This window comes from Bufo bufo, chromosome 7 (assembly GCF_905171765.1).
Source record: "Bufo bufo chromosome 7, aBufBuf1.1, whole genome shotgun sequence".
Lineage (NCBI taxonomy): Eukaryota > Metazoa > Chordata > Amphibia > Anura > Bufonidae > Bufo > Bufo bufo.
The window spans coordinates 94,291,134-94,315,900 of record NC_053395.1 but is presented as its reverse complement, the minus strand read 5'-3'; the positions used below and the strand labels follow the sequence as shown (position 1 = coordinate 94,315,900).

At 43.0% G+C, this 24,767-nt stretch overlaps 1 protein-coding gene across 1 annotated transcript in view; it reads right to left on the bottom strand.

The window, feature by feature from the left end:
* RFTN2 (raftlin family member 2) overlaps nt 1-24,767 on the bottom strand; it is a 262,138-nt gene that overhangs the window by 202,444 nt on the left and 34,927 nt on the right. Inside the window, exon 2 of the mRNA XM_040440557.1 lies at nt 2,218-2,401. Within this exon, the coding sequence (XP_040296491.1) occupies nt 2,218-2,401 (184 nt within the window). The remainder of the gene's footprint in view (nt 1-2,217; nt 2,402-24,767) is intronic.

Below are 24,767 nucleotides of genomic sequence, written 5' to 3'. Positions count from 1 at the left end.
ATTAAATATACCCGAGGTCCATCAGCTAGTATATATGTATATATTTTTTTGCACTATTTCCACTGTAACTGGAGCATCCAAAGGAGCCCCAGTTACAGGGGAAACAAGCCTGCTGGAGGAGAGGAGGATTTGTACAGGACAGAGCTGATCAGGGTCTACTGACCCTGCAGCTTTGCACTCCTCTGCCCCCAAGACACTGCACTGGGGGCTCTCTATAATGTATCCAGAGGTTAGCTGTATGTCTATCAGCTCATGATTCTATGACTATGTGGCTTTAAGCATTGAGATACTCTAACCCTATAAAGTGACCTAATAACCTATTATCTGATAAGAGGACACTGCTAGATTTGTGGATATTTTTGATCAAGGAATCAGGTCTGTCTTTTCAAATGTTGAGAGCCATTCTATCTGGGTTCTCTATAATGCACAAATATCCATAGTGTGCATTAACACAGACCCCTGTATCCTTACACAGTACAAAATTGTGCTCGACTATGCTGCACAGTGGACACTCTATGTGAGGATACAGATCCCATCTGCATATTAATAAATATTTTTTGTTTTCTTTTACACCGTCCAATTTAGGCAGTGGATGATTATTTAGAATAATTGGTATGGAAAAAGCAGTTAGACTATCCATGAGTTGATTATGTGTTGGACAGGATCTGGGAGCCAAATTGGGGTGCTGAGGAGGAAACATAAGAGGAGAAGGGTAGTGGCAATAAATAATGGAGGCAATGTATGCCCAAAGCCTCCAAAAGAACTGTTAGAGCCAGAACTGCTTCTACTGTGGTCAGCTTGGGAACTGGTGATGCTGCTGATACTTGAAGACGCAGAATCAAAACCAGCCAGACCTAGGCCAAGCTTGGCTGACTCTGTGCATGCAACTCCCATATAGCATTTATTCCTCCACGAGGCCAGCACACAAACCACAGCTGTGTGTAAGATCTGCAGGATTAAAATAAGTTGTAGGTGTTCAAACACATACATAGGTACCAGGGTTGTAATGCAGCACATGATGCAGCATCACCTCCATGTCCTCCACTCTATTATTAGACATGTGTGGCCATGAGAAAACTATTTTCGACCAGCAATTAGCTTATGTGCAAGTTCCCACCGGGCAAAGTTGCTGGCGGTTCAGTTGCTGCCGTACCACTTAGTTGCGGTGAATGTGGCACACCTCCTCTCTTTCGTCTAAATAAAAATTTTCTGAGCTCTGGCCAGAGCAGTGTCGTGGAACTCGTGGCTACATAATCAAGAGTACCACTGCTATATGGAAAATTTGACTAGTTGGTTTGCAAATGTGGAGCACTTCCATACGTTTGCCTAGATTTCATATTTCTGGGGTGCAGCACAGGCAGTGTGCTGGTACTCTTGGACAGGCAAGCAAGGGTACCACTGCTGTATGGAAAATTTGACTTGACGGTTCGGAAATGTGGCACACTTCCATACCTTCGGTTAAATTACTTCTTTTTTTTTGGGCTTGTGGCCCAGGTAGTGTGCTGGGACTCTTGACCAGGCAAGCAAGGATACTGCTGTTATATGGAAAATTTGATTCCACAAATGTGGCACACTTCCATGCCTTTGTCTAAATTAATTTTTACTGGGGTGTGGCCCAGGCGGTGTGCTGGAACTCTACGTCAGGCTAACAAGGATACAGCAGCTATATGGAAAACAACTTGTTTATCTGCAAATCTGGCACATTTCCACATCTGCGTCTAAATTAAATTTTTCTGGGCTCTTGCCTGGGCGGTGTGGTAGGACTCTTGGTGTGTGCATGTGATATTGGCAGGCATGTCATTTTTGGATGCAATGGTGCTTGCTGAGCTTCTGATCATCCATCAAGTTTAAAGACTGTAAATAGATGTACAGTTACCCCACTTTTCCTGAATTCAGAGGTGTTTTTCTAAAGGGCAATGTTACAATGCCATGTAAAAGCAGAGAAATATTTCCCAAAGAAGCCTTGAGAAATGTCTTCCTATTTTCAGTTCCAATCCAGTTTTTGTCACTATATATGCTCTATAGTGGCTCTTCCTGCATCTAGCCTGCCTGCATCGTATTACATCTGTGTGAATAGGGCATGATGCATTGACTTGCTGCTAAATTTTAAGTTGATCAGACATCTGGAATTAGGAACTGATATACTATTGTAACTAACCGTTTGGAACCTGAAGGAAAAAGGTACAGAAGTATGAAAGATGTTTAAAAGTAGCTTACCTTAATTTAAGTCGATATAGTACTACTCGATACAAGAAACTAATGGGTAACTGCCTTCTACGACCACTAGAAACAATAATTGGATGGATTGCAGCAACCATATATCCTCTTAAGTAGTATTCTTCTATCTTGCTTGGAATATCAAGCAATGACTTGATCTTTATAGCATTGATATTTGCAGATGCTAAAAAAAAATCAAAAAAAAAATCAATGATCTTAAAATATAATCTCATTAAAAAAAATAAAAAAAATAAACACAAAGGCAGGATAGGTAGAAAAGAAGTATACTTGAGAAAGGAGAGATAGTGCTCAGCACAGGAAAGAAGTGCTGTGAGTATGATTACTCCTCAATGAACTTCTTTCCTGTGCTGTGCTACCAGCATGATCTCTCCTCAGTATACTTCTTTCCTACTTATCATGTCATTGTGTTTCTTCTTTCAGCCGCCTTATTATCCCCAAAGCAACCGCTGATGCTGTTAATTTCTTCTCCAGCCCAGGGGATAGCTAGCTGTGTCAGGACTTCTTACTTGCCTATTGGGTACTTTCTTTGCTGACCCCACCACAGAGGCAAGGCAATGTATTTTTAATGCTTCTCTGTCATCAGCAGTGGCGACTCTAGGAACAATATATAGGGGGGGAGGGCACAAAGATACCACAGTCAAAAATGGGGGGGCAAAAACAAAATAAGTATATATAAATAAGATTACAAAATACGAGAGAATTGCGGTATGCAGGGATACATTTATAATAAAACAATTTACTTACAAAAGAAGCTATTCAGTCGTCTGCTGTGCCGTCCTCTGCTTGCTTCCGCGGATTCTTTCCCCTTCTTTCTGTCTCTCGTCAGTGCGCAGGCGCACTGTTATGGTGGATCTGTGGAAGACACACTGTTATGGGGGCCTCTGTGGATGACACTGTTATTATGCCTCTCATTAGCCCCCATTATGCCTCTCATCACTCCCATATCAGCCCCCATGCCTCTCATTAGCCCCCATATCAGCCCTTATGCCTCATTAGCCCCCATTATAAGCCCTTATGCCTCATTAGCCCCCATTATTCCTCTTATTAGCCCCCATTATTCCTCTTATTAGCCCCCATTATTCCTCTTATTAGCCCCCATTATGCCTCTTATCACCCACATATCAGCCCCCATGCCTCTAATTAGCCCCCATATCAGCCCTTATGCCTCATTAGCCCCATTATAAGCCCTTATGCCTCATTAGCCCCCATTATGCCTCTTATTAGCCCCCATTATGCCTCTCATCACCCCCATATCAGCCCCCATGCCTCTCATTAGCCCCCATTATAAGCCATTATGCCTCATTAGCCCACATTATGCCTCTTATTAGCCCCCATATGCCTTATTAGCCCCCATATGCCTCATTAGCCCCCATATGCCTCATTAGCCCCATTGTGTCTCTAATTAGCCCCCATGATGCCTCTCATTAGCCCCCATTATGCATCTTATTAGCCCCCATATGCCTCATTAGCCCCCATATGCCTCATTAGCTCCCATATGCCTCATTAGCCCCATTATGCCTCTAATAGTCTAATTAGCCCCATTATGTTTCTAATTAGCCCCATTATGTCTCTAATTAGCCCCATTATGACTCTCATTAGCCAATATTATGCCTCTTATTAGCCCCCATATGGCTCATTAGCCCCCATATTGCTCATTATCCTCCATATGCCTCATTAGCCCACATTATGCCTCTAATAGTCTAATTAGCCCCCATTGTGTCTCTAATTAGCCCCCATGATGCCTCTCATTATCCCCCATATGCCTCATTAGCCCCCATTATGCCTCTAATAGTCTAATTAGCCCCCATTGTGTCTCTAATTAGCCCCAATGATGCCTCTCATTAGCCCCCATTATGCATCTTATTAGCCCCCATATACCTCATTAGCTCCCATATGCCTCATTAGCTCCCATATGCCTCATTAGCCCCATTATGCCTCTAATAGTCTAAGTCTAATTAGCCCCTATTATGTTTCTAATTAGCCCCATTATGTCTCTAATTAGCCCCCATTATGCCCCCAGCAGCCTCATTTTTTACAAAATAAAAAAACACTTACCTCTCCTGCTCCTGGACGCCGCCTGCAATTTTCTGTCTCCTCAGTCGACTGTGCTCTGAACTGGCGGGCACAGCGTGAGGTCACAGAGCGCCCTGCACAGCCGACAGCCGAGGACCAGGAAGCGGTAAGTACATAGCGTTCACCACTTCCTGGTCTTTCGGTACTAATGAGCGCTTCCATAATGGAAGCGCTCATTAGTATTCCCCTGGGGCTCAAGAGGCAGCGCAGCTGCTTTGGGGAATCAGCAGTGGGGCACCCGGGGGGGCAAAGAACAACATAGGGGGGTGATTTCCCCCCCTCGCCCCCCTCTAGCGACGCCACTAGTCATCAGGATCAATCCTATTAAACCAGACATACTGCCTGGTAGGGCTCAGCATGCTCTCTTTTGTGTGTATGCTAAACAGTTGCAGGGTAATATGCATTTTATTTATATGCAAATGACAAGTTCAAGCACCAGGAGGCAGGGCTGAATTCTTTGAGCACTGCTTTGTAACACCCCCTGTGCTCTGCAAACTCCCCCCTCCCCTTGATTCACAGGACTGAGGACAGAGCTGTGTCCTAACATGTACATATCATATACACTATGTACTATAGCTTCACCACACTGATATCTGCTCAGAAAGCTAATATACATATTACTGTTTTATTCACAGGCACAATATATGATTATGAAGGGACCAGTAATATACGTTAGCTTATAAGCATAGAAAAAAAACATAACCTTGTGGTAATACTATAGCCTGGTGTTCAATGCTTATATGTAGAAATCCCAGGTTTGAATCCTAGAAGAGACTTCTGTTTGTTTGTTTTTTCACTTTAGATATTTTTTTTTCTTCCACATTTATCCCATAATAAAAGTCTATGTACGAAGGACTTCCGGTTCCGGAGCTGGAATGCAGGACGCGGAGTGAGTGAACTCTGGCGCCTGTTCCTCCAATATCTCCTGCGCTCCATTCTCAGCGGCATCAAGGGACTCTGAAAACCACCTGAGAGCTCCCACACAGCGGCGGTGTCTGGTCCATGGACCGTTACTTGCTACGGAGCGGCAGACGGCAAGTTACAAGCGGGGCAAGCCAGACCGTAAATACCATGCTGGGCAAGATGGAGGATTCCCGCCTTGCTTCCCCGATTAACAACATGGGAATTGATACAGCGGCGGTCGATGGTGGTAAGCCGAATGAGGATCTACTCAAAACTGATTATAAAACTCTAGCCATTGAAGTGGCCAAGTACTTGGCTCCAGACATTAAGGAGACGCTCGCTAAGACTCTCTCACAGTCTCTGCATGAACTGCATGATACGGTAGCGAGACATGAGGGGAGCATAGAGGAGCTGGAGCAAAGGGTTGCGGCAATGGAGGAAGATGTCTCCAGATGTAATCGCGATAACCAGGATCTGTTTAAGCAGAATATTGTGCTGAAGGATCGCCTGGAAGACCTGGAAAACAGGTCTAGGCGGAATAACCTGCGGATAGTGGGCTTACCAGAGTCTATCAAGCAGTCAGCTCTGAGAGAAATATGCGAGATGGAGATTCCACGAGCCCTGAATCTATGTGGGAGACATAAGGTGGAGAGGGTTCACCGTGTGGGGCCCGTCATGGACTCTCAGACGCAAAGTACAACCAACTCCCAAAGTATGCCATTAAAGCCGCGCCAAGTCATCATGCGATTTCTGGACTATACCGACAAGGAGTCCATCCTGAGGGCTTTTAGAGCTCGCAAAGGGCCGTTGAAAGTGAGAGGACATGTGTTACTGATGTTCGCAGACTACTCAGCTATGGTGGCAAAGAGGCGGCGCGAATTTAGTACTGTCTGCTCGGAGCTGTACAGACAACAAGTGAGATTCCAGCTATTATATCCGGCGATTTTAAAAGTTACCTTACCTGAGGGTGAAGTGAAAACTTTCCAAGACCCGGATGCTGCAGCGGACTTCTTACATGCGAATATCTGAAGGGGAGAACAGCGACAAAGAGGCAGATCCCCGGGACAACGTCAGCAAGACAAAGAAAGAACAAAGAGTCCGGAATGGAGACGCTCACAACCTACTGACAGGCGGAGACGGGACTGTGAGCTGGTTCCGGTAGACAAGCGGACCCCTCGCTCCAGAAGAAGGGACTCATGGTCGCAGTGAAGCGGTCACTGCAGGTGGATGCGTTAAAATTGGGCGCAGGACTCATTTAGCCCGTTTAATGTTGGCATTTTGGGGAATGTGTTGAGAGGAGCTTTATAGATCCAGGGTTGCGCGGGGGGTAAAACCTATAGAGCAGCCATTATGATTGTCTTAATAGTGTCTATGCATGGTATGCGGTTTGCAGTATTGTGATTGAGGGGGATAGGCAGTCAGTCTTGGCAGTCCAGAAAAAAGAGAAGTCAGGAGGAATAGTGAGGGGGTTATGCATAGATTGATGTGTTACAGTAGAAGTTCAGTGCTAGGGGATGGTCCTAGTGATCAGGGAGGGGGGAGTGGGGGAGTGTTTTATTTTTATTTTTATTTTTGCGATGTTGTAAAAAGTGTTTTCTATGTTTATGCATCAGCCGACGATCGCCTCCAGAACCATTTGATCAGGGGTTATGTTCACCCAGTTGCAATCCTCGTCTTTGGAATGTCAGGTGTTGAAAAGAGTGGGGAATATGAAAATAGTTAGCTGGAATGTAAAGGGCTTACGCTCACCGCAAAAGAGGTGGATGATTCTCCGTCACCTTAAGAAGATGAAACCTGACATAGCTCTGCTTCAGGAAACTCATCTGTTAGCTAGAGATTTTGGGAGAATGAAAAAATTGTGGGTCGGACAAGTGATTGGATCAGCTTCCTCTGAGCGGAGAGCAGGAGTCCTGATACTGTTTAACAAAGCTTTCAATTTTGTCCTGCTAGGTTCGGTGGCAGATGATGAAGGGAGGTGGGTCAAAGTATTGATACAAGTCCAAAATGTAAAGTACACTATCTATAATGTTTATGGACCGAACTCCAATAACACTCAATTTTTTAGGGCACTGGAAGGTAATCTACTCAGGGATAAGACCTCTAATCTAATAGTAGGAGGCGACTTCAATTCCGTAGTAGTGGGGAAGGAAGATAGGAGAACCAAATCGATGGAAGTTAGAACTACAGGGTGGGCCATTTATATGAATACACCTTAATAAAATGGGAATGGTTGGTGATATTAACTTCCTGTTTGTGGCACATTAGTATATGTGAGGGGGGAAACTTTTCAAGATGGGTGGTGACCATGGCGGCCAATTTGAAGTTGGCCATTTTGAATCCAACTTTTGTTTTTTCAATAGGAAGAGGGTCATGTGACACATCAAACTTATTGGGAATTTCAAGTTTCTGACCACTTATAAAATGTGTTCAATGTGCTGCCCATTGTGTTGGATTGTCAATGCAACCCTCTTCTCCCACTCTTCACACACTGATAGCAACACCGCAGGAGAAATGCTAGCACAGGCTTCCAGTAGCCGTAGTTTCAGGTGCTGCACATCTCTTATCTTCACAGCATAGACGATTGCCTTCAGATGATACGAGATGTGCAGCACCTGAAACTACGGATACTGGAAGCCTGTGCTAGCATTTCTCCTGCGGTGTTGCTATCAGTGTGTGAAGAGTGGGAGAAAAGGGTTGCATTGACAATCCAACACAATGGGCAGCACATTGAACACTTTTTGTAAGTGGTCAGAAACTTGTAAATAACTCATGAAAGAATAATGTTACGTTAAAACCAAGCACACCATTGTTTTTATTGTGAAATTCCCAATAAGTTTGAAGTGTCAAATGACCCTCTTTCTATTGAAAAAACAAAAGTTGGATTCAAAATGGCCAACTTCAAAATGGCCGCCATGGTCACCACCCATCTTGAAAAGTTTCCCCCCTCACATATACTAATGTGCCACAAACAGGAAGTTAATATCACCAACCATTCCCATTTTAATAAGGTGTATACATATAAATGGCCCACCCTGTAGTATGACACAGGACGCAGTTTTAGGGCCTATGATGGAATCGGTAGGATTGGTTGATCCCTGGCGGCAATATCATCCAGACGATAGGGAGTTCACATTTTACTCTCACGCCAGAGACTCATGGTTACGCATTGATTGTATATTCACTCAGGTCACCTTATCAGGCTTGGTGGAACATGCTGATATTGGGGATATAGTTATATCAGATCATGCTCCAGTAACCCTGGTTATGAGGGACACGTTCTTAAAGGGGACAGATTATTTGTGGAGGTTTCCCTCAAACTTAATAGACAATGAGGACTTTAAAAATAAGCTGGTGGGTTGGTGGGAGGAGTATAAGGAGGATAATCAGGCCCATTTAGATGTGCCGGAACTTTTTTGGCACACGTCTAAGGCGGTATTGAGGGGGCGCATCATGGGATATGTATTCACCAGAAAGAAAGCATGCCAGCAAGCGTTAGAACAAGCGAGTGCTAGAGTCAGACAAACGTAGAGACAGTTTACGGAAGTCCCCACTGCAAAAAATAAAACGAAGTGGGTGGAGGCGCGCCAGGCCTTTGAAATAAGCGAAAGGGAAAGAGAGGCTTTCAGACAAACGCAATTTGAGACCAAAATGTACAGATATGGTAACAAAGCTGGTCGCCTGTTAGCAAACTTGGCTAAAGGTCAGAGAACGCACCAATCTATATCCAGCCTCAAAGATAGCAAGGGGAAGGTGGTTATAGACCCGGCGGGTATAAATGAGATTATAGGTCAGTACTATACGGCATTGTATGAAGATAACTCCTCATCTCCAATAATTGATACCTTTTGAGAGCGGGTAAAATTGCCCACTGTAAAAGCTGACCAACTTCAGAAATTAAATGCTGATGTGACCATGGAGGAACTCCAATCGGTCATCAAAGGCCTAAAAAATGCTAACGCCCAGGTTCCCGATGGGTTTTCGGGGGAATATTACAAAATACTAATCTCACAAGTATCCCCAGTAATGTTGCAGTTATACAATGATGTGCTGAAGGGCAGAATAGACCCAGATAAAGAAAATGTATCTTACATCAAGCTTTTGCCCAAACCAGGGAAGGATCCCTTATTGCCTGGCTCTTATAGGCCAATATCCCTAATAAATGTGGATACAAAAATTCTGTCTAAAAATATAGCTGACAGGTTGGCTTCCTTTCTGCCGTCCCTGATAGGGGTTGAGCAAGTGGGGTTTGTTCAAGGCCGCTCGGCAGTTATGAATATCAGGACGGTTTTAGCGGTTTTGGATAGGGTCCGCCACAGACCTAAAGATGGAGAGACTCCAGCCATGCTCACCTTGGATGCTGAGAAAGCTTTTGATAATGTAAGGTGGGCATGGCTGGAAGCAGTGTTAGATAAACTAGGATTTAAAGGGATTCTGTCACCTCTCATAACCCAAATTCGGATTTTAAACCAGCCATGCTCCACAGCTTAGATAACGCCCCTCTTACAGTGCCCAAAACGCCTTCCTCCAGAATCCCTAACCGCCCACAACGTCTCATCCCTCTCCTCCCCCTCCCTGACGGCCGAGCGAAGTCTCGCGCAGACGCAGTACCCACTGAGGGCTGCGCCAGTGTGATTTGCTGGAGACTGAGGGCAGGAGCTTCATCGTCGTCACTGGGCATGCGCCGAGCCCAGTGACGTCCGATGCTCGCTCTGCGTCTGCGCGAGACTTCGCTCGGCCGTCAGGGAGGGGGAGGAGAGGGATGAGACGCTGTGGGCGGTTAGGGATTCTGGAGGAAGGCGTTTTGGGCACTGTAAGAGGGGCGTTACTGGGCACACAAAGGGGAACATAACGCCCCTCTGGGCACCTTCAGGGTTAATTTGCATAATTATAAAAGTAGTTTTTCTGAAAAACTACTGGACGGATTACAATATAGAACAGCACAGCCGATTCAAGGTAAGCTGTGGAGCATGACTGGTTTAAAATCTGAATTTGTGTTATGAGAGGTGACAGAATCCCTTTAAGGGGGCTTTTAGAACGTTTGTTGCGAATCTATATAAGTATCCGAAGGCAAGGGTGTATACCCAGGGCTATTTATCGAAACCTTTTGGTTTAAAGAAAGGCACGAGGCAGGGGTGTCCGCTCTCTCCTCTGCTGTTCAACCTGGCATTGGAACCCCTGGCGCAACTTTTGTGTTCGTCGGATCTGTATGATGGAGTAGATGTAGGTTCGTCACAAGTAAAGGCAGCACTTTTTGCTGATGATGTGGTTTTATTTCTGGCTAAACCGGAGAAACATATTCCAATTGTCTTTCAGGCTTTGGAGGCCTTTGGAAGCTACTCTGGATATAAGGTAAACATATCTAAATGTGAATTCCTACCTCTATTACCCATGTGTGAGGCCCTAAAGAAAAAAATGATTAGCTCGCTAGGAATTACGATGACTAAATCATATATAACATACCTGGGGGTAAAAATTGGGAAGGACCCTCATTCCTTATATCAACTTAATTTTCCACCATTAATATCCCGAATCTGGGCGGATTTAGATAGATGGCAGGGATTACCCATTTCTTTAATGGGGCGGTGCTGCCTGGTGAAAATGATGGGGGTTGCAAAACTGTTATACCCCATGCAAACAATCCCACTCTTGTTACGTCATGCAGATGTTACACTCTTGGAGAGTAGGTTTATACAGTTTATATGGCAGGGCAAAAAAGCAAGGATTGCTTTGATAAACTAAAGGTGAGGAAGGATTAATTTCCCAGACATTAGGGGCTATAATGTAGCTTGTAACAGCAGGTACATATTGGATTGGGTGAACCAGACATCTTTTTATTCCAATCTCAAACTGGAAAAACAGCTAGCGAAGCCTTGGAATTTGGTGGCATTGTTGCATTCCAGTGTCTCTAAATTGCCAGGGCCAATCAAAAAATCCCTGATGCTGAGGGACACAATTATTGTATGGAAATTAATACGAAAGATGTACGGTCTGCCCTACCAAATGTCTAAACATCTACCAATAGTGGCTAACCCTAATTTTGAACCGGGTAGGGATGGTAAACTCATGATCACTTGGACACGGGCTGGGATTAGGAAAATGGGGGACTTATTTCATGAGACAGAGTCTAGGTGGATGACACAGGCGGAGTTGAAAAAGAAGTGGAATTTGAAGGAGCCAACCTTTTTGCCGTACATGCAGATTATATGTCTTACGGAAAAAGTTTGTGCAAAGACCTGACTAGGGAGTGGAGAGCGAATGATTTTGACTCGCTTCTAGGAATAAAAACTAGACCGTCGATTTCACTTCTTTATCAATCTCTTAGAGACAAATGGGAGAGAGTGGATCCCAAAAAAATGTTTCGGAAGTGGGAGACACTTTTGGGGGTGAAAGATATACACCAACCTATATGTTCAGGTATAGGGGCTTTGTATAAAGCCATTCCAAGTGAGCAGTGGAGAGAGACCCATTTAAAGATATTGCATCATGCAATATTTGGTTTTCACATTCCCATTTCTGATGCGAGACAGGACAGGTTGACCGCTTGCCCAAAATGCAGTCTTTCAAAATTATTATTATTATTTTAGATTGGGAGAAAATCAATAAAATAAACTATATTGGAAAAAAAAGTCTATGTACTTAAATAAAAATCCCAGATATTCACTTTACAAGTAATAGTAATTTAAAATGAAATTTTTGTCCATTCTTCTTTTGAAAAATAACTCAAGCTGAGTCAGATTGGATGGATAGCATCTGTGAACAGCAAAGTCTTGCCACAAATTCTCAATGGGATTTACAGTCATGTGAAAAAATTAGGACACCCTTTGAAAGCATGTGGTTTTTTGTAACATTTTTAATAAATGGTTATTTCATCTCCGTTTCAACAATACAGAGAGATTAAAGTAATCCAACTAAACAAAGAAAACTGAAGAAAAGTCTTTTCAAGATCTTCTGTAAATGTCATTCTACAAAAATGCCTATTCTAACTGAGGAAAAAGATAGGACACCCTTGCCCCTAATAGCGAGTGTTACCTCCTTTGGCTGAAATAACTGCAGTGAGACGGTTCTTGTAGCCATCTACCAGTCTTCGACATCGGTCTGAGGAAATTTTACCCCACTCCTCAATGCAGAACTTTTTCAGCTGTGAGATGTTTGAGGGGTTTCTTGCACGTACAGCCCTTTTCAAGTCACCCCACAGCATCTCAATTGGATTCAAATCTGGACTTTGACTTGGCCATTCCAGGACTCTCCATTTCTTCTTTTTCAGCCAATCTTTGGTTGATTTACTAGTATGTTTTGGGTCATTGTCATGTTGCATGGTCCAGTTCCGCTTCAGCTTTAATTTTCTAACTGATGGTCTCACATGTTCTTCAAGCACCTTCTGATACACAGTAGAATTCATCGTGGATTCTATGATGGTGAGCTGACCAGGTCCTGCTGCAGCAAAGCAGCCCCAAACCATGACACTTCCACCTCCATGCTTCACAGTTGGTATGAGGTTCTTTTCTTGGAATGCTGTGTTTGGTTTACGCCAAACATGTCCTCTGCTGTTGTGTCCAAATAATTCAATTTTGGACTCATCTGTCCAAAGAACATTATTCCAGAAGTCCTGGTCTTTGTCAACTTTATCTCTGGCAAATGTCAGTCTGGCCTCGATGTTTCTCTTGGAAAGCAAAGGTTTCCTCCTTGCACACCTCCCATGCAAGTTAAACTTGTACAGTCTCTTTCTGATTGTAGAGGCATGTACTTCTACATCAACAGTAGCCAGAGCCTGCTGTAGTTCTCGAGATGACACTTTAGGGTTTTTGGAGACCTCTTTTAGCATCTTGCGGTCTGCTCTTGGGGTGAACTTGCTGGGGCGACCAGTCCTGGGCATGTTGGCAGTTGTTTTGAAAGCCCTCCACTTGTAGACTATCTTCCGGACAGTCGAATGGCTGATTTCAAAATCTTTTGAGATCTTTTTAAATCCCTTCCCAGACTCATAGGCTGCTACAATCTTTTTTCTGAAGTCCTCTGACAGCTCTTTTGCTCTCACCATGGTGCTCACTCTCACTTCAACAGTCAGGAGCACACCAAACTAAATGTCTGAGGTTTAAATAGGGCAAGCCTCATTCAACATGCAGAGTAACGATCTACTAATTATGTGCACCTGGTGTGAGATCTGAGCCAATTTAAGAGGGAATACATGTGAGGGTGTCCTATCTTTTTCCTCAGTTAGAATAGGCATTTTTGTAGAATGACATTTACAGAAGATCTTGAAAAGACTTTTCTTCAGTTTTCTTTGTTTAGTTGGATTACTTTAATCTCTCTGTATTGTTGAAACGGAGATGAAATAACCATTTATTAAAAATGTTACAAAAAACCACATGCTTTCAAAGGGTGTCCTAATTTTTTCACATGACTGTAGGTGTGGGCCATTCTAATGCATACAAGGAGAACCTCGGCCCCAATCTCAAGTCTTTTACAGCCTCTATCAGGTTTTCCTCCAGGATTGCCCTGTATTTAGCTTCATTCATCTTCCTATCAACTCTGACCAGCTTGCCTGTCACTACTGAAGGTCCCCACAGCATGATGCTGCCAACATCATGTTTAATGGTGGGGATGGTGTGTTTTCCACCAGATGTAGTGTTTTAGGCCAAAAATTTAAACTTTGGTCTCATCTGACCAGAGCACCTTCATCCACTTGTTTGCTGTGACCCCTAAATGGCTTTTGGCAAACTGCAAACGGGACTTCTTATGGCTTGCTTTCATAAAGACCAGATTTGTGGAGTGAATAACTAATAGTTGTCCTGTGGACCATGGGCTTCTTGGCTGATTTTCATATTTTTTTTATTGAGAGAAAAGAAAATAAATAAATAAATTCAATCCTATATCCAGGGAGACCAGATTTTTTGCCTTGCATTGGGGTGAATCTTTGTTCTATAATAGATGTGTTGGATAAAATTTTCCCATTCACTTATCAGGGGGGAGTTTTCTGTACACCAGTGTCGAATCACCACAACTCTTGCAAGTATTAGTATTCTACTAATAAGCTTTTTCCTCCACATCTCTACCTCACTCAGGTCACGCAGATCACCCAGAATCACAGCCCTTATTGCAGAGGGGCATATAATGTCCATTTTAATCTCTACTATCTGTAGCTCTTCATTCAAAAAAGAATAAAGAACGAGACAATCCCAAATAAGGTGTAAAAAATATTTTGTGTCTCCCTCACATTGTTGTGCATTTTCATACGTATGCAATATTATCTAATGACATTATAATCAAAATGAATGCTCATCTCATTGCCTTTAAGAATAAGATCAGCCTGAACCAAAGTTATGTTATGTGGCTAAAAAAACAAAAAACAAGATGAGTTCATGGCAAGTTCAGTTTATATAAAAAAATTATAATTGTGAACAAAAATGGACATTGTATTAAAAGTTACTGCTAAAGATATGAGACCATCTGTTAAGGAGTAAGTCAACTCCCTAAAACATGTCTGTCTGGAGGGAACAAGGTTACTTGATAATGTCCTTATCGCACACCTGCTGTATGAGGTTCAATTTATATATTCATAATTATATTATATATATATCTCTGTATGGTATATTTAGTTTACAACATATGTTAATCAATAATTCATATAATGTGTTATCTATGTGTAACAATGTATCGATTTATATATATGTTATACTATGTATTTACCATTTAGAAGGTATTGTAGAAGGTACAGAAACAAGTACGTTTATGTTAATTGGGTTAATAATAGTTATTCACGGACATAGATAAGTGAAATGTACAAATTCTGATGCCAAGCATCAAAGCCGCTATATAAAATTTTCATCAAGTCAACCTATATTTCAAAAAGATAGGAGAAGACAGTCAACTCCAACAAGTCCAGGATATAGGTAATTAAAAGTGTCAGGAAAAGACCTTCCTCAATGATTTATGGTAAGAAAGGTCAACTAAGTCATGAAAACATATTATTAGATATTTAATTTTAATGCTTAAAAGTTGTTATGTTCATCTACAATACCGCAGTGCCATCTGGAGGCAGATGGGCAACATTATATTATTTCATTATTTGTTCTATACCATATTAGGAATTGAGATAACGTCATGATGTTATTAGCATGCGAATACACCCACCCTACCTGATTGGGAATCCATAATCTAAAGGGGATGATTCTTAGATAAGGGGGGGGAATAATTACTCGTGTGCGGAGTAGCATGGAAGGCTAGCAAGAGAAAAAGACAAGTAAAGCTCTCTAGAGGGGTTTATCAAGATGAAAACCATGGTGAGATGCGCTATGATGGACCACCCAACTTTCCTAGGAGCAGAAGTGAGATTCCTACTAGGACTTGGTAAGAGACACAGAAAATTATATTTCATTTTATTAAGACTAATTTGATAGTGTGGGTGAAATTATACCATCTAGATTGGCGAATAAATAAATGATTAATTTAATTGATCATCTCCATATTGAGATGTAGTATTAGGATATTGTGAGGCTTCATTCTACCTGCAGAAGAATCTAGACTCATAATCTAGCAAAGCATTAAATGATTGCTTTTATATATATATATATATATATATATATATATTGATAGAACATTCTTCGCCAAGCTAAGTGATGGATTCCCACAGGAAAGATTTGTTTCAAATCCTTTCCATTTAAGATCCTAGATCCCTGTTATTTGTCTTAATAGTCTTACCAAAGTTATATATGTGAAAATAGTCCAGGATGGGGCGGAAGGATACAGTTATCTCTTCTAAGTTATATCCTTGAATGGATTTGCCCATCTTGAAGTCATGTGATGTGTAGTTGGTTAGGGGGGGCAGAATGTATTTAGCATTCTATAATGATGTCTAGGATTAGACATGCCCATCTTGATATCATGAGGTTTTCTCTGAACAGAAGTAATATATATAACTTATGTTCATATTTTGATATCCTAACCTATTAATAGCTTGTGTATAATGTGATAAGTTATTTCCACTCACATGTATTGTTAAACTTGTAATGCTTTATATTAACGCTGTATATATTCATTTGCATGTATCATCGTGTTTATTTACTTATGTATATTTATAATCTTGTAACCAATAAATCTGCATATTTTTATAATACCTGTGTATTATTGTATGTATAATGCAGAACTACATTTTATCATTAACGTCATCTCACGTCAAAAAGAACTTATTTATCTGAGGAAATAGTCGGACTCAGATGTGAATTGTATCAATTAGGTTGTCTACAATTCACCAGGTCATAATTTTAAGAATTTATGACAAATTTTATTTTTTTATGGTTAATTATTTTTATGACCATAATTAATAATTCTTTTTTTTTTTAACAATTCTTTATTTATTGTGTTCAGAGTAATTGACATTTACATTGTACAGTAGAGGATTATACATGGAAGATAAATATCCAAGAATACATTGTCAACATTCTTTTGAAAATGTCATACACACGGAGATTTTATCTTTGTATACAAAATCCAATGCAAATGCACCCTTACAGACAGCATATTTATATGCAGAAAACATATTAAAGTGCAATAAATAAAGGAAATAACATTGAGTTATAACATAAACAAATACCCCAACTCGGCGAATAGCTAAGCATATATTTCAAAGGATCAGCTGATCAATTTGTAAACTATACTAAAGGGACCAATGTGAAAATATCACTACAATGGGCAGGCTAGTTAACAACAGTAGGCAGGCAGTCTCTTCTCTACAGGTCTGTCAAAGGCCGAATCATGACCATTCTATCAGAAGCAAGTTTAGTGTGAGTTGTCATAGGTTAGTAGTTTGTATTCTCTTTGCGTGGAAATTTAGCCAGGGATTCCAAATCTTAAGGAATGCAAGTCAATGGGGACGGATCCGTTTGACGTTGACACAATATGGTGCAATTGCAAACGGATCCGTCCCCCATTGACTTTCAATGTAAAGTCAGGAGTCTCTATTCTACCATCGGATCGGAGTTTTCTCCAATCCGATGGTATATTTTAACTTGAAGCGTCCCCATCACCATGGGAACGCCTCTATGTTAGAATATACCATTGGATTTGAGTTAGATCGTGAAACTCAGATCCGACAGTATATTCTAACACAGAGGCGTTCCCATAGTGATGGGGACGCTTCAAGTTAGAATATACTGAGAACTGTGTTATAACTGCCCCCTGCTGCCTGGCAGCACCCGATCTCTTACAGGGGGCTGTGATCCACACAATTAACCCCTCAGGTGCCGCACCTGAGAGGTTCATTGTGCGTATCATAGCCCCCTGTAAGAGATCAGGTGCGGCCAGGCAGGAGGGGGCAGACCCCCTCCCTCCCCAGTTTTAAATTTATTGGTGGCCAGTGCGGCCCCCCTCCCTCCCCTGTATTTAACTCATTGGTGGCCAGTGCGGCCCCCCTCCCTCCCTCCCCAGTATTATATTCATTGGTGGCCAGTGCGGCCTCCCCTCTCCCCCCCCCTAATTAAAATCACCTTCCCCCATCATTGGTGGCCAGTGCGGCCTCCCCTCTCCCCCCCTCCTAATTAAAATCACCTTCCCCCATCATTGGTGGCAGCGGAGAGTTTAATCGCTGGGGCTCCGATCGGTTACCATGGCAGCCAAGACGCTACTGCAGTCTTGGCTGCCATGGTTACTTAGCAATATAAGCATTATACACTGCTCAAAAAAATAAAGGGAACACTTAAACAACACAATGTAACTCCAAGTCAATCACACTTCTGTGAAATCAAACTGTCCACTTAGGAAGCAACACTGAGTGACAATCAATTTCACATGCTGTTGTAGAAATGGGATAGACAACAGGTGGAAATTATAGGCAATTAGCAAGACACCCCCAATAAAGGAGTGGTTCTGCAGGTGGTGACCACAGACCACTTCTCAGTTCCTATGCTTCCTGGCTGATGTTTTGGTCACTTTTGAATGCTGCCGGTGCTTTCACTCTAGTGGTAGCATGAGTGGCTCAGGTAGTGCAGCTTATCCAGGATGGCACATCAATGTGAGCTGTGGCAAGAAGGTTTGCTGTGTCTGTCAGCGTAGTGTCCAGAGCATGGAGGCGCTACCAGGAGACAGGCCAGTACATCAGGAGACGTGGAGAAGGCCGTAGGAGGGCAACAACCCAGCAGCAGGAATGCTACCTCCGCCTTTGTGCAAGGAGGAACAGGAGGAGCACTGCCAGAGCCCTGCAAAATGACCTCCAGCAGGCCACAAATGTGCATGTGTCTGCTCAAACGGTCAGAAACAGACTCTATGAGCGTAATATGAGGGCCCGACGTCAACAGGTGGGGGTTGTGCTTACAGCCCAACACCGTGCAGGACGTTTGGCATTTGCCAGAGAACACCAAGATTGACAAATTCGCCACTGGCACCCTGTGCTCTTCACAGATGAAAGCAGGTTCACACTGAGCACATGTGACAGACGTGACAGAGTCTTGAGACGCCGTGGAGAACGTTCTGCTGCCTGCAACATCCTCCAGCATGACCGGTTTGGCATTGAGTCAGTAATGGTGTGGGGTGGCATTTCTTTGGAGGGCTGCACAGCCCTCCATGTGCTCGCCAGAGGTAGCCTGACTGCCATTAGGTACCGAGATGAGATCCTCAGACCCCTTGTGAGACCATATGCTGGTGCGGTTGGCCCTGGGTTCCTCCTAATGCAAGACAATGCTAGACCTCATGTGGCTGGAGTGTGTCAGCAGTTCCTGCAAGACGAAGGCATTGATGCTATGGACTGGCCCGCCCGTTCCCCAGACCTGAATCGAATTGAGCACATCTGGGACATCATGTCTCGCTCTATCCACCAACGTCACGTTGCACCACAGACTGTCCAGGAGTTGGCAGATGCTTTAGTCCAGGTCTGGGAGGAGATCCCTCAGGAGACCGTCCGCCACCTCATCAGGAGCATGCACAGGCGTTGTAGGGAGGTCATACAGGCAAGTGGAGGCCACACACACTACTGAGCCTCATTTTGACTTGTTTTAAGGACATTACATCAAAGTTGGATCAGCCTGTAGTGTGTTTTTCCACTTTAACTTTGAGTGTGACTCCAAATCCAGACCTCCATGGGTTGAAAAATTTGATTTCCATTTTTTTATTTTTGTGTGATTTTGTGGTCAGCACATTCAACTATGTAAGGAACAAAGTATTTCAGAAGAATTTTTAATTAATTCAGATCTAGGATGTGTTACTTTTGTGTTCCCTTTATTTTTTTGAGCAGTGTACTTACCTGCGATGTCTGTGACCGGCCGGGCGCTCCTCCTACTGGTAAATGACAGGTCTGTGTGGCGCATTGCTTATAGCACAGACCTGTCACTTACCAGTAGGAGGAGCGCCCGGCTGGTCACAGACATCGCAGTGGCCACCAATGAATTTAAAACTGGGGAGGGAGGGGGTCTGCCCCCTCCTGCCTGGCAGCACCTGATCTCTTACAGGGAGCTATGATATGCACAATTAACCCCTAAGGTGCGGCACCTGAGGGGTTAATTGTGCGGATCACAGCCCCCTGTAAGAGATCGGGTGCTGCCAGGCAGCAGGGGGCAGTCATGTACACAGTTCGTAGTATATTCTAACTTGAAGCGTCCCCATCACCATGGGGACGCCTCTGTGTTAGAATATACTGTCGGATCTGAGTTTTCACGAAGAGAAAACTCAGATCTAAAAAGCTTTTATGCAGATGGATCAGAGGGTCAATCTGTGTGAAAGTAGCCTACGGACACGGATGACAATCTTGTGTGCATCCGTGTTTTTTCACGGACCCATTGACTTGAATGGGTCCGTGAACCGTTGTCCGTCAAAAAAATAGGACAGGTCGTGTGCATGAGGCCTTAGGCTTATGCACAAAACATCATCAGAGCAGGGAGAGAAGCTGACATCGCAGGTCATTTGACCCTCAGTGAAATCTGAGAAAGCCTTTACATTTTATTAGTTAGAAACATACAAAAAACAAAAAAATAACTTGGACAACCCCTTTAATGTGCATGATTTTGTTGAACAGTGCTAACACCTTTTTATATTTTGAGACACATTTGTCATTTTTATTTTCTAGCACTTTGTTAAAAAAAAAAAATCTTATATTTCTTTATTATAATGCATGATGCACTTATGCATTTATACACTTCTGCACTTATACACTTGCACTCCATTCACTCTGCACAGCTGATGTATATGATACGCTTCACTTTATTGATCCTGAGGGAAATTTCTATATCACAGCTAGAGTTGAGCAAACCTGCCTTTCAGCAGGTTCGAGTTCAGGGTTTAAGTGAATTACATAATGGATTCCGTTCTCACGGAATCCATTATGTAATTCAATACCGGCATGCTGCATAATACAAGTGTATGGCCAGCTCAGAGAGTTCAGTTCTGCTGGCCATACACTTGTATTATGCGGCATGCCGGCATTGAATTATGTGATGGATTCCGTGAGAATGGAACCCATTACGTAATTCACTTAAACCCTAAACCCAAAAGGCAGGTTCGCTCAACTCTAATCACAGCAGCACAACATAGATCACAGTAGACAATTGGCAGTATAATCCCATACATTACTATTCATGACAGGCCAGTACAATACACCATTGGTACAACAATAATCCAACACAGTCACTTGAAGGATTTCACACTGAGGTAGGTGTTATACATTTCCATAGTAGTCGGTATGAACGATTTCCTGTATCTTTCTTTTTTACACCTTAGTAGGATTAGACGGTTACTGAAGGTGCTCCTCTGCCCCATAAACAGCTCATATAATGGGTGTGCATTATTGTTCATAATCGCCATACAATTCTTCGGAATTCTTTCCTCTACTACCTCCTCAAAAGTGTCTAGATGGCAACCAACAACCGAGCTTTCCTTCCTGATAAGCTTGTTGAACTTATTAGCGTGTCCATTTCAGTTCTGGCATTTTTGGCCAACATCAGGGTTCCACTTGTTCTGCCCATGTGCATGTATTTGTCGTTCATGCCATTGCTATACATGCTTGTATAGCGCTTGTGCATTTCTTGGACTGCATGTGTTCCTTTTTGTCCTTTATTTACACACTTTCAGGGGTTATGCACACAAACGTATTTTCCTTCCGCTTCCTTTCCGTTTTTTTTGTGGACTGTATGTGGAACTATTCACTTCAATGGCTCCGCAAAAACAATGGAAGTTACTTTGTGTGCATTTCGTTTCCGTATTTCCGTTCCGCTAAAAAGTAGTGCATGTCCTATTATTCAAGTCAATAAAAATACTTAACAAATCAAAAAATACTTAACGCACACCGAACACATCCGTATGTCATCCGGATTTTGCAGATCCATACTGTAGAAATGCTATGCCCAGCCCATATTGCTCATGTGTTTGGTGATTAATAAGTTACTGTTTCCGTTTCCAATATGCAAAAAACTAATCGCATATGGAAACCATACGGATATGTTTTGTGGAATAACGAATCGGAAGAGGACTTAAATCAGAGAAAAAAAAATATATCAGATACGGACCGCAAAACAACAACGGTAGTGTGCATGAGCCCTTAGCTGTTTCATTACTTCAGAACGAGAGCACTGCATATTTCTGCATGTTTAATCTTGTCTTTGTTGCCTGGCAGCTCACAATAGGGGCTCATTTAGATGACCTTATGTGTTTTCCCGTCCGCAAATTTCAAAATTGCAGAACGAATGTGGACACATAAATATGGCCGTGGGAATGAGCCCTAATTGATGGAAATAACTGATCAAATAATAATGCCATATCATTACACTTCAGTATACTGAATTTATTTTTGTTATATGCTTTTTGGATTCCTTTTTAAGGGAATCTGTCACCAGCAACCTCCCTATCTGTTTGCAGGGTCACATAACTGTATTTCACCTGATTAAAGCACTGTTTTTCTTTTGTTGAACCGAGGCTCCTTATCCTGAGTAAGGCCTCATGCACACGGCCGTTGTCCGTGCAGCGGGCCGGACCCATTCAACTTAAATGGGTTCGTAGTCTGTCTGCACCGCAAAAAAATATGACATGTCATATTTATTTGCGGTGCAGAACAACTGAAAGAAACACCACGGAAGCACTCCGTAGTGCTTCCGATGTTCCGTTTCGCATCTCTGGAATTGCGGACCCATTCAAGTGAATGGGTCCGCATCTGTGATGCGGGGTGCACACGGCCGGCGGCCGTGGATTGCCGACCCGCCATTTGCGGGACGCACAACGGCCATGTGCATGAGGCCTAAGGGTACTTTCACACTAGTGTTTTTGTTTTCCGGCATTGAGTTTTATCCTAATGCATTCTGAATGGAGAGCATTCCGTTCAGTATGCATCAGGATGCATCAATTCAGTCCCTCTTACGTTTTTTTGGCCGGAGAAATACTGCAGCATGCTGCAGTTTTCTCTCCGGCCAAAAATCCTGAACACTTGCCGGAATGCCGGATCCGGCATTAATTTCCATTGAAATGCATTCATGCCGGCACACTGCCCTGGCAAAACGGATCCGTTCTTTCCGTCTGCGCATGCGCAGACCATTAAATCTGTGAAAAAAATTAATACCGGATCCGTTTTTCCAGATGACAACCGGAAAGATGTTTCCGGTATTGCAATACATTTGTGAGACGGATCCGCATCCGTATCTGTCTCACAAATGCATCCCTTTGCGTCCAGATTGCCGGCAACGGAACTGCCTGCCGGAATACTCTGCTGCAGCTGCTTCTTCTCCTGCTCAGACTCCATGCAGCCGTTAGACTGGGCCACCGCAATAAAGCAGCAGCCCAGCATAAGGCCCCTTAAAATAGATCTTCAGTTGCCAAATGCCAATAGGGTAGGTGAGAGAGTGTATACAGTGTACAGGCTGCCACACAAATGGTGCTGGGATGCTGGATTAACCCGCATATACCTGTGCACTAGTTGCACAGCATAGGCTATAATTAACCAGCATAGGGATACTTTCCAGGTGAGTGCTCAGCTGTATTTGCCATATTGATAGCACATTACCTGACTAGCCAGACCAGCCAGGTGCACAGTGCTTGTTGGGGAACCAAGTGTCCAAAAATGATGCCTTAAGGGGTTAGAATGCCTGCCCATATGATATACACACCACACTGCCTGGGTCAGCGCCCAGTAAAATTAATTTTAGGCTAGGATATGCCCCCATTGTCTGATAGGTGCATGTCCCACCTCTGGGACCCGCACCTACAAGGAGAACGGAGGGGTTAGAGCTGTGGCTGGAGGACCCCGGTTTTCCCTGGGTCTGTCCACCACCAAGCGCTGCTCCCATACAAGTGCCAGCGCTCGGCTATTTTCGGCAGCCCCATTGAAATGAATGGAGGGCGGCTGCGCATGTGCAGTGCGCCCTGCATTCCTTTCCCCGCTCCATTCTTGCTATTAAACACATTACATTATAGCAAAAGCATTTTATGGCAATGCCATTTTTATACCAGTGCAATTAAAGGGGTTTTACCATCACATAAAATGGGGGCATACCGCTAGGATATGCCCCCATTGTCTGATAGGTGCGGGTCCCACCTCTGGGACTCTGCACTGGAAAAATGTGCAAATGCTAAGCAGCAGAATACAATTGGGTTGATGTTACTAATAATATCTAGAAACTTGAGATTTTGGGGGGAAAAAACAGATGTTATTCTGTTCAAATGTGAAAAAGAGAGTATTTTTTACTTGCAGGTTGCTAGTTTTGTACAGAAAAACAGCAAGAATGAGGTTCTGTGCCAGCTTTATTACTAAGCATTTTGCCCCAGCTGCTCACTTCCTCAAACTGCTTTCCCTGATCAAAAAACCTCACTTATTTCTTTCAATTCTTTCCCTACACTTTCCGTTACACTAGAAGAGATGCTTTCTTATGCCTCTGTATTCTGTCAGACACTGCAAATACCCATCCACCTGCCTGCTGCACCACTGTTTGCTTCTCAGGCTGACATACAGCCTGGATCATACAGACAGACAATCAGGGCAGGCCCCCCTCCTTCTTCCTACCAGATTCATGTGAGTATCCTTCTTCCTTCCTCATGGTTTTTCCCACTAAATATGTCCAGTAAAATTATGCTGTGCACTGTTTTACTGGATTCGTCTGAAGCAAACTCAAAAAACTTCAGGTTTGTCTGTGAAAGTCATAACAAACATGGTTCATTACGAATTGATTCGGTCATCTGTGAGGGATGAGACTTCATCTTGGTGTCTGCAGCAGCCATTTTACATTGTATGACCTTTTTGAAGTTAATACATCAGGGACTTTTCTTGCATGTCAAAATTTCTGCAGGAAGTAACTTAGCCCCCACCTTTGCTATTTTCGATAGATGGAAACTGCTAGCTGTAACACTTATTTCCTGTATTCTGAATTGTATGAGTCTGCGGTTAATTGACATTTATATTTTCTGTTTCTGTAAGCATATACACTCACCTAAAGAATTATTAGGAACACCATACTAATACGTTGTTGGACCCCCTTTTGCCTTCAGAACTGCCTTAATTCTACGTGGCATTGATTCAACAAGGTGCTGATAGCATTTTTTTGAAATGTTGGCCCATATTGATAGGATAGCATCTTGCAGTTGATGGAGATTTGAGG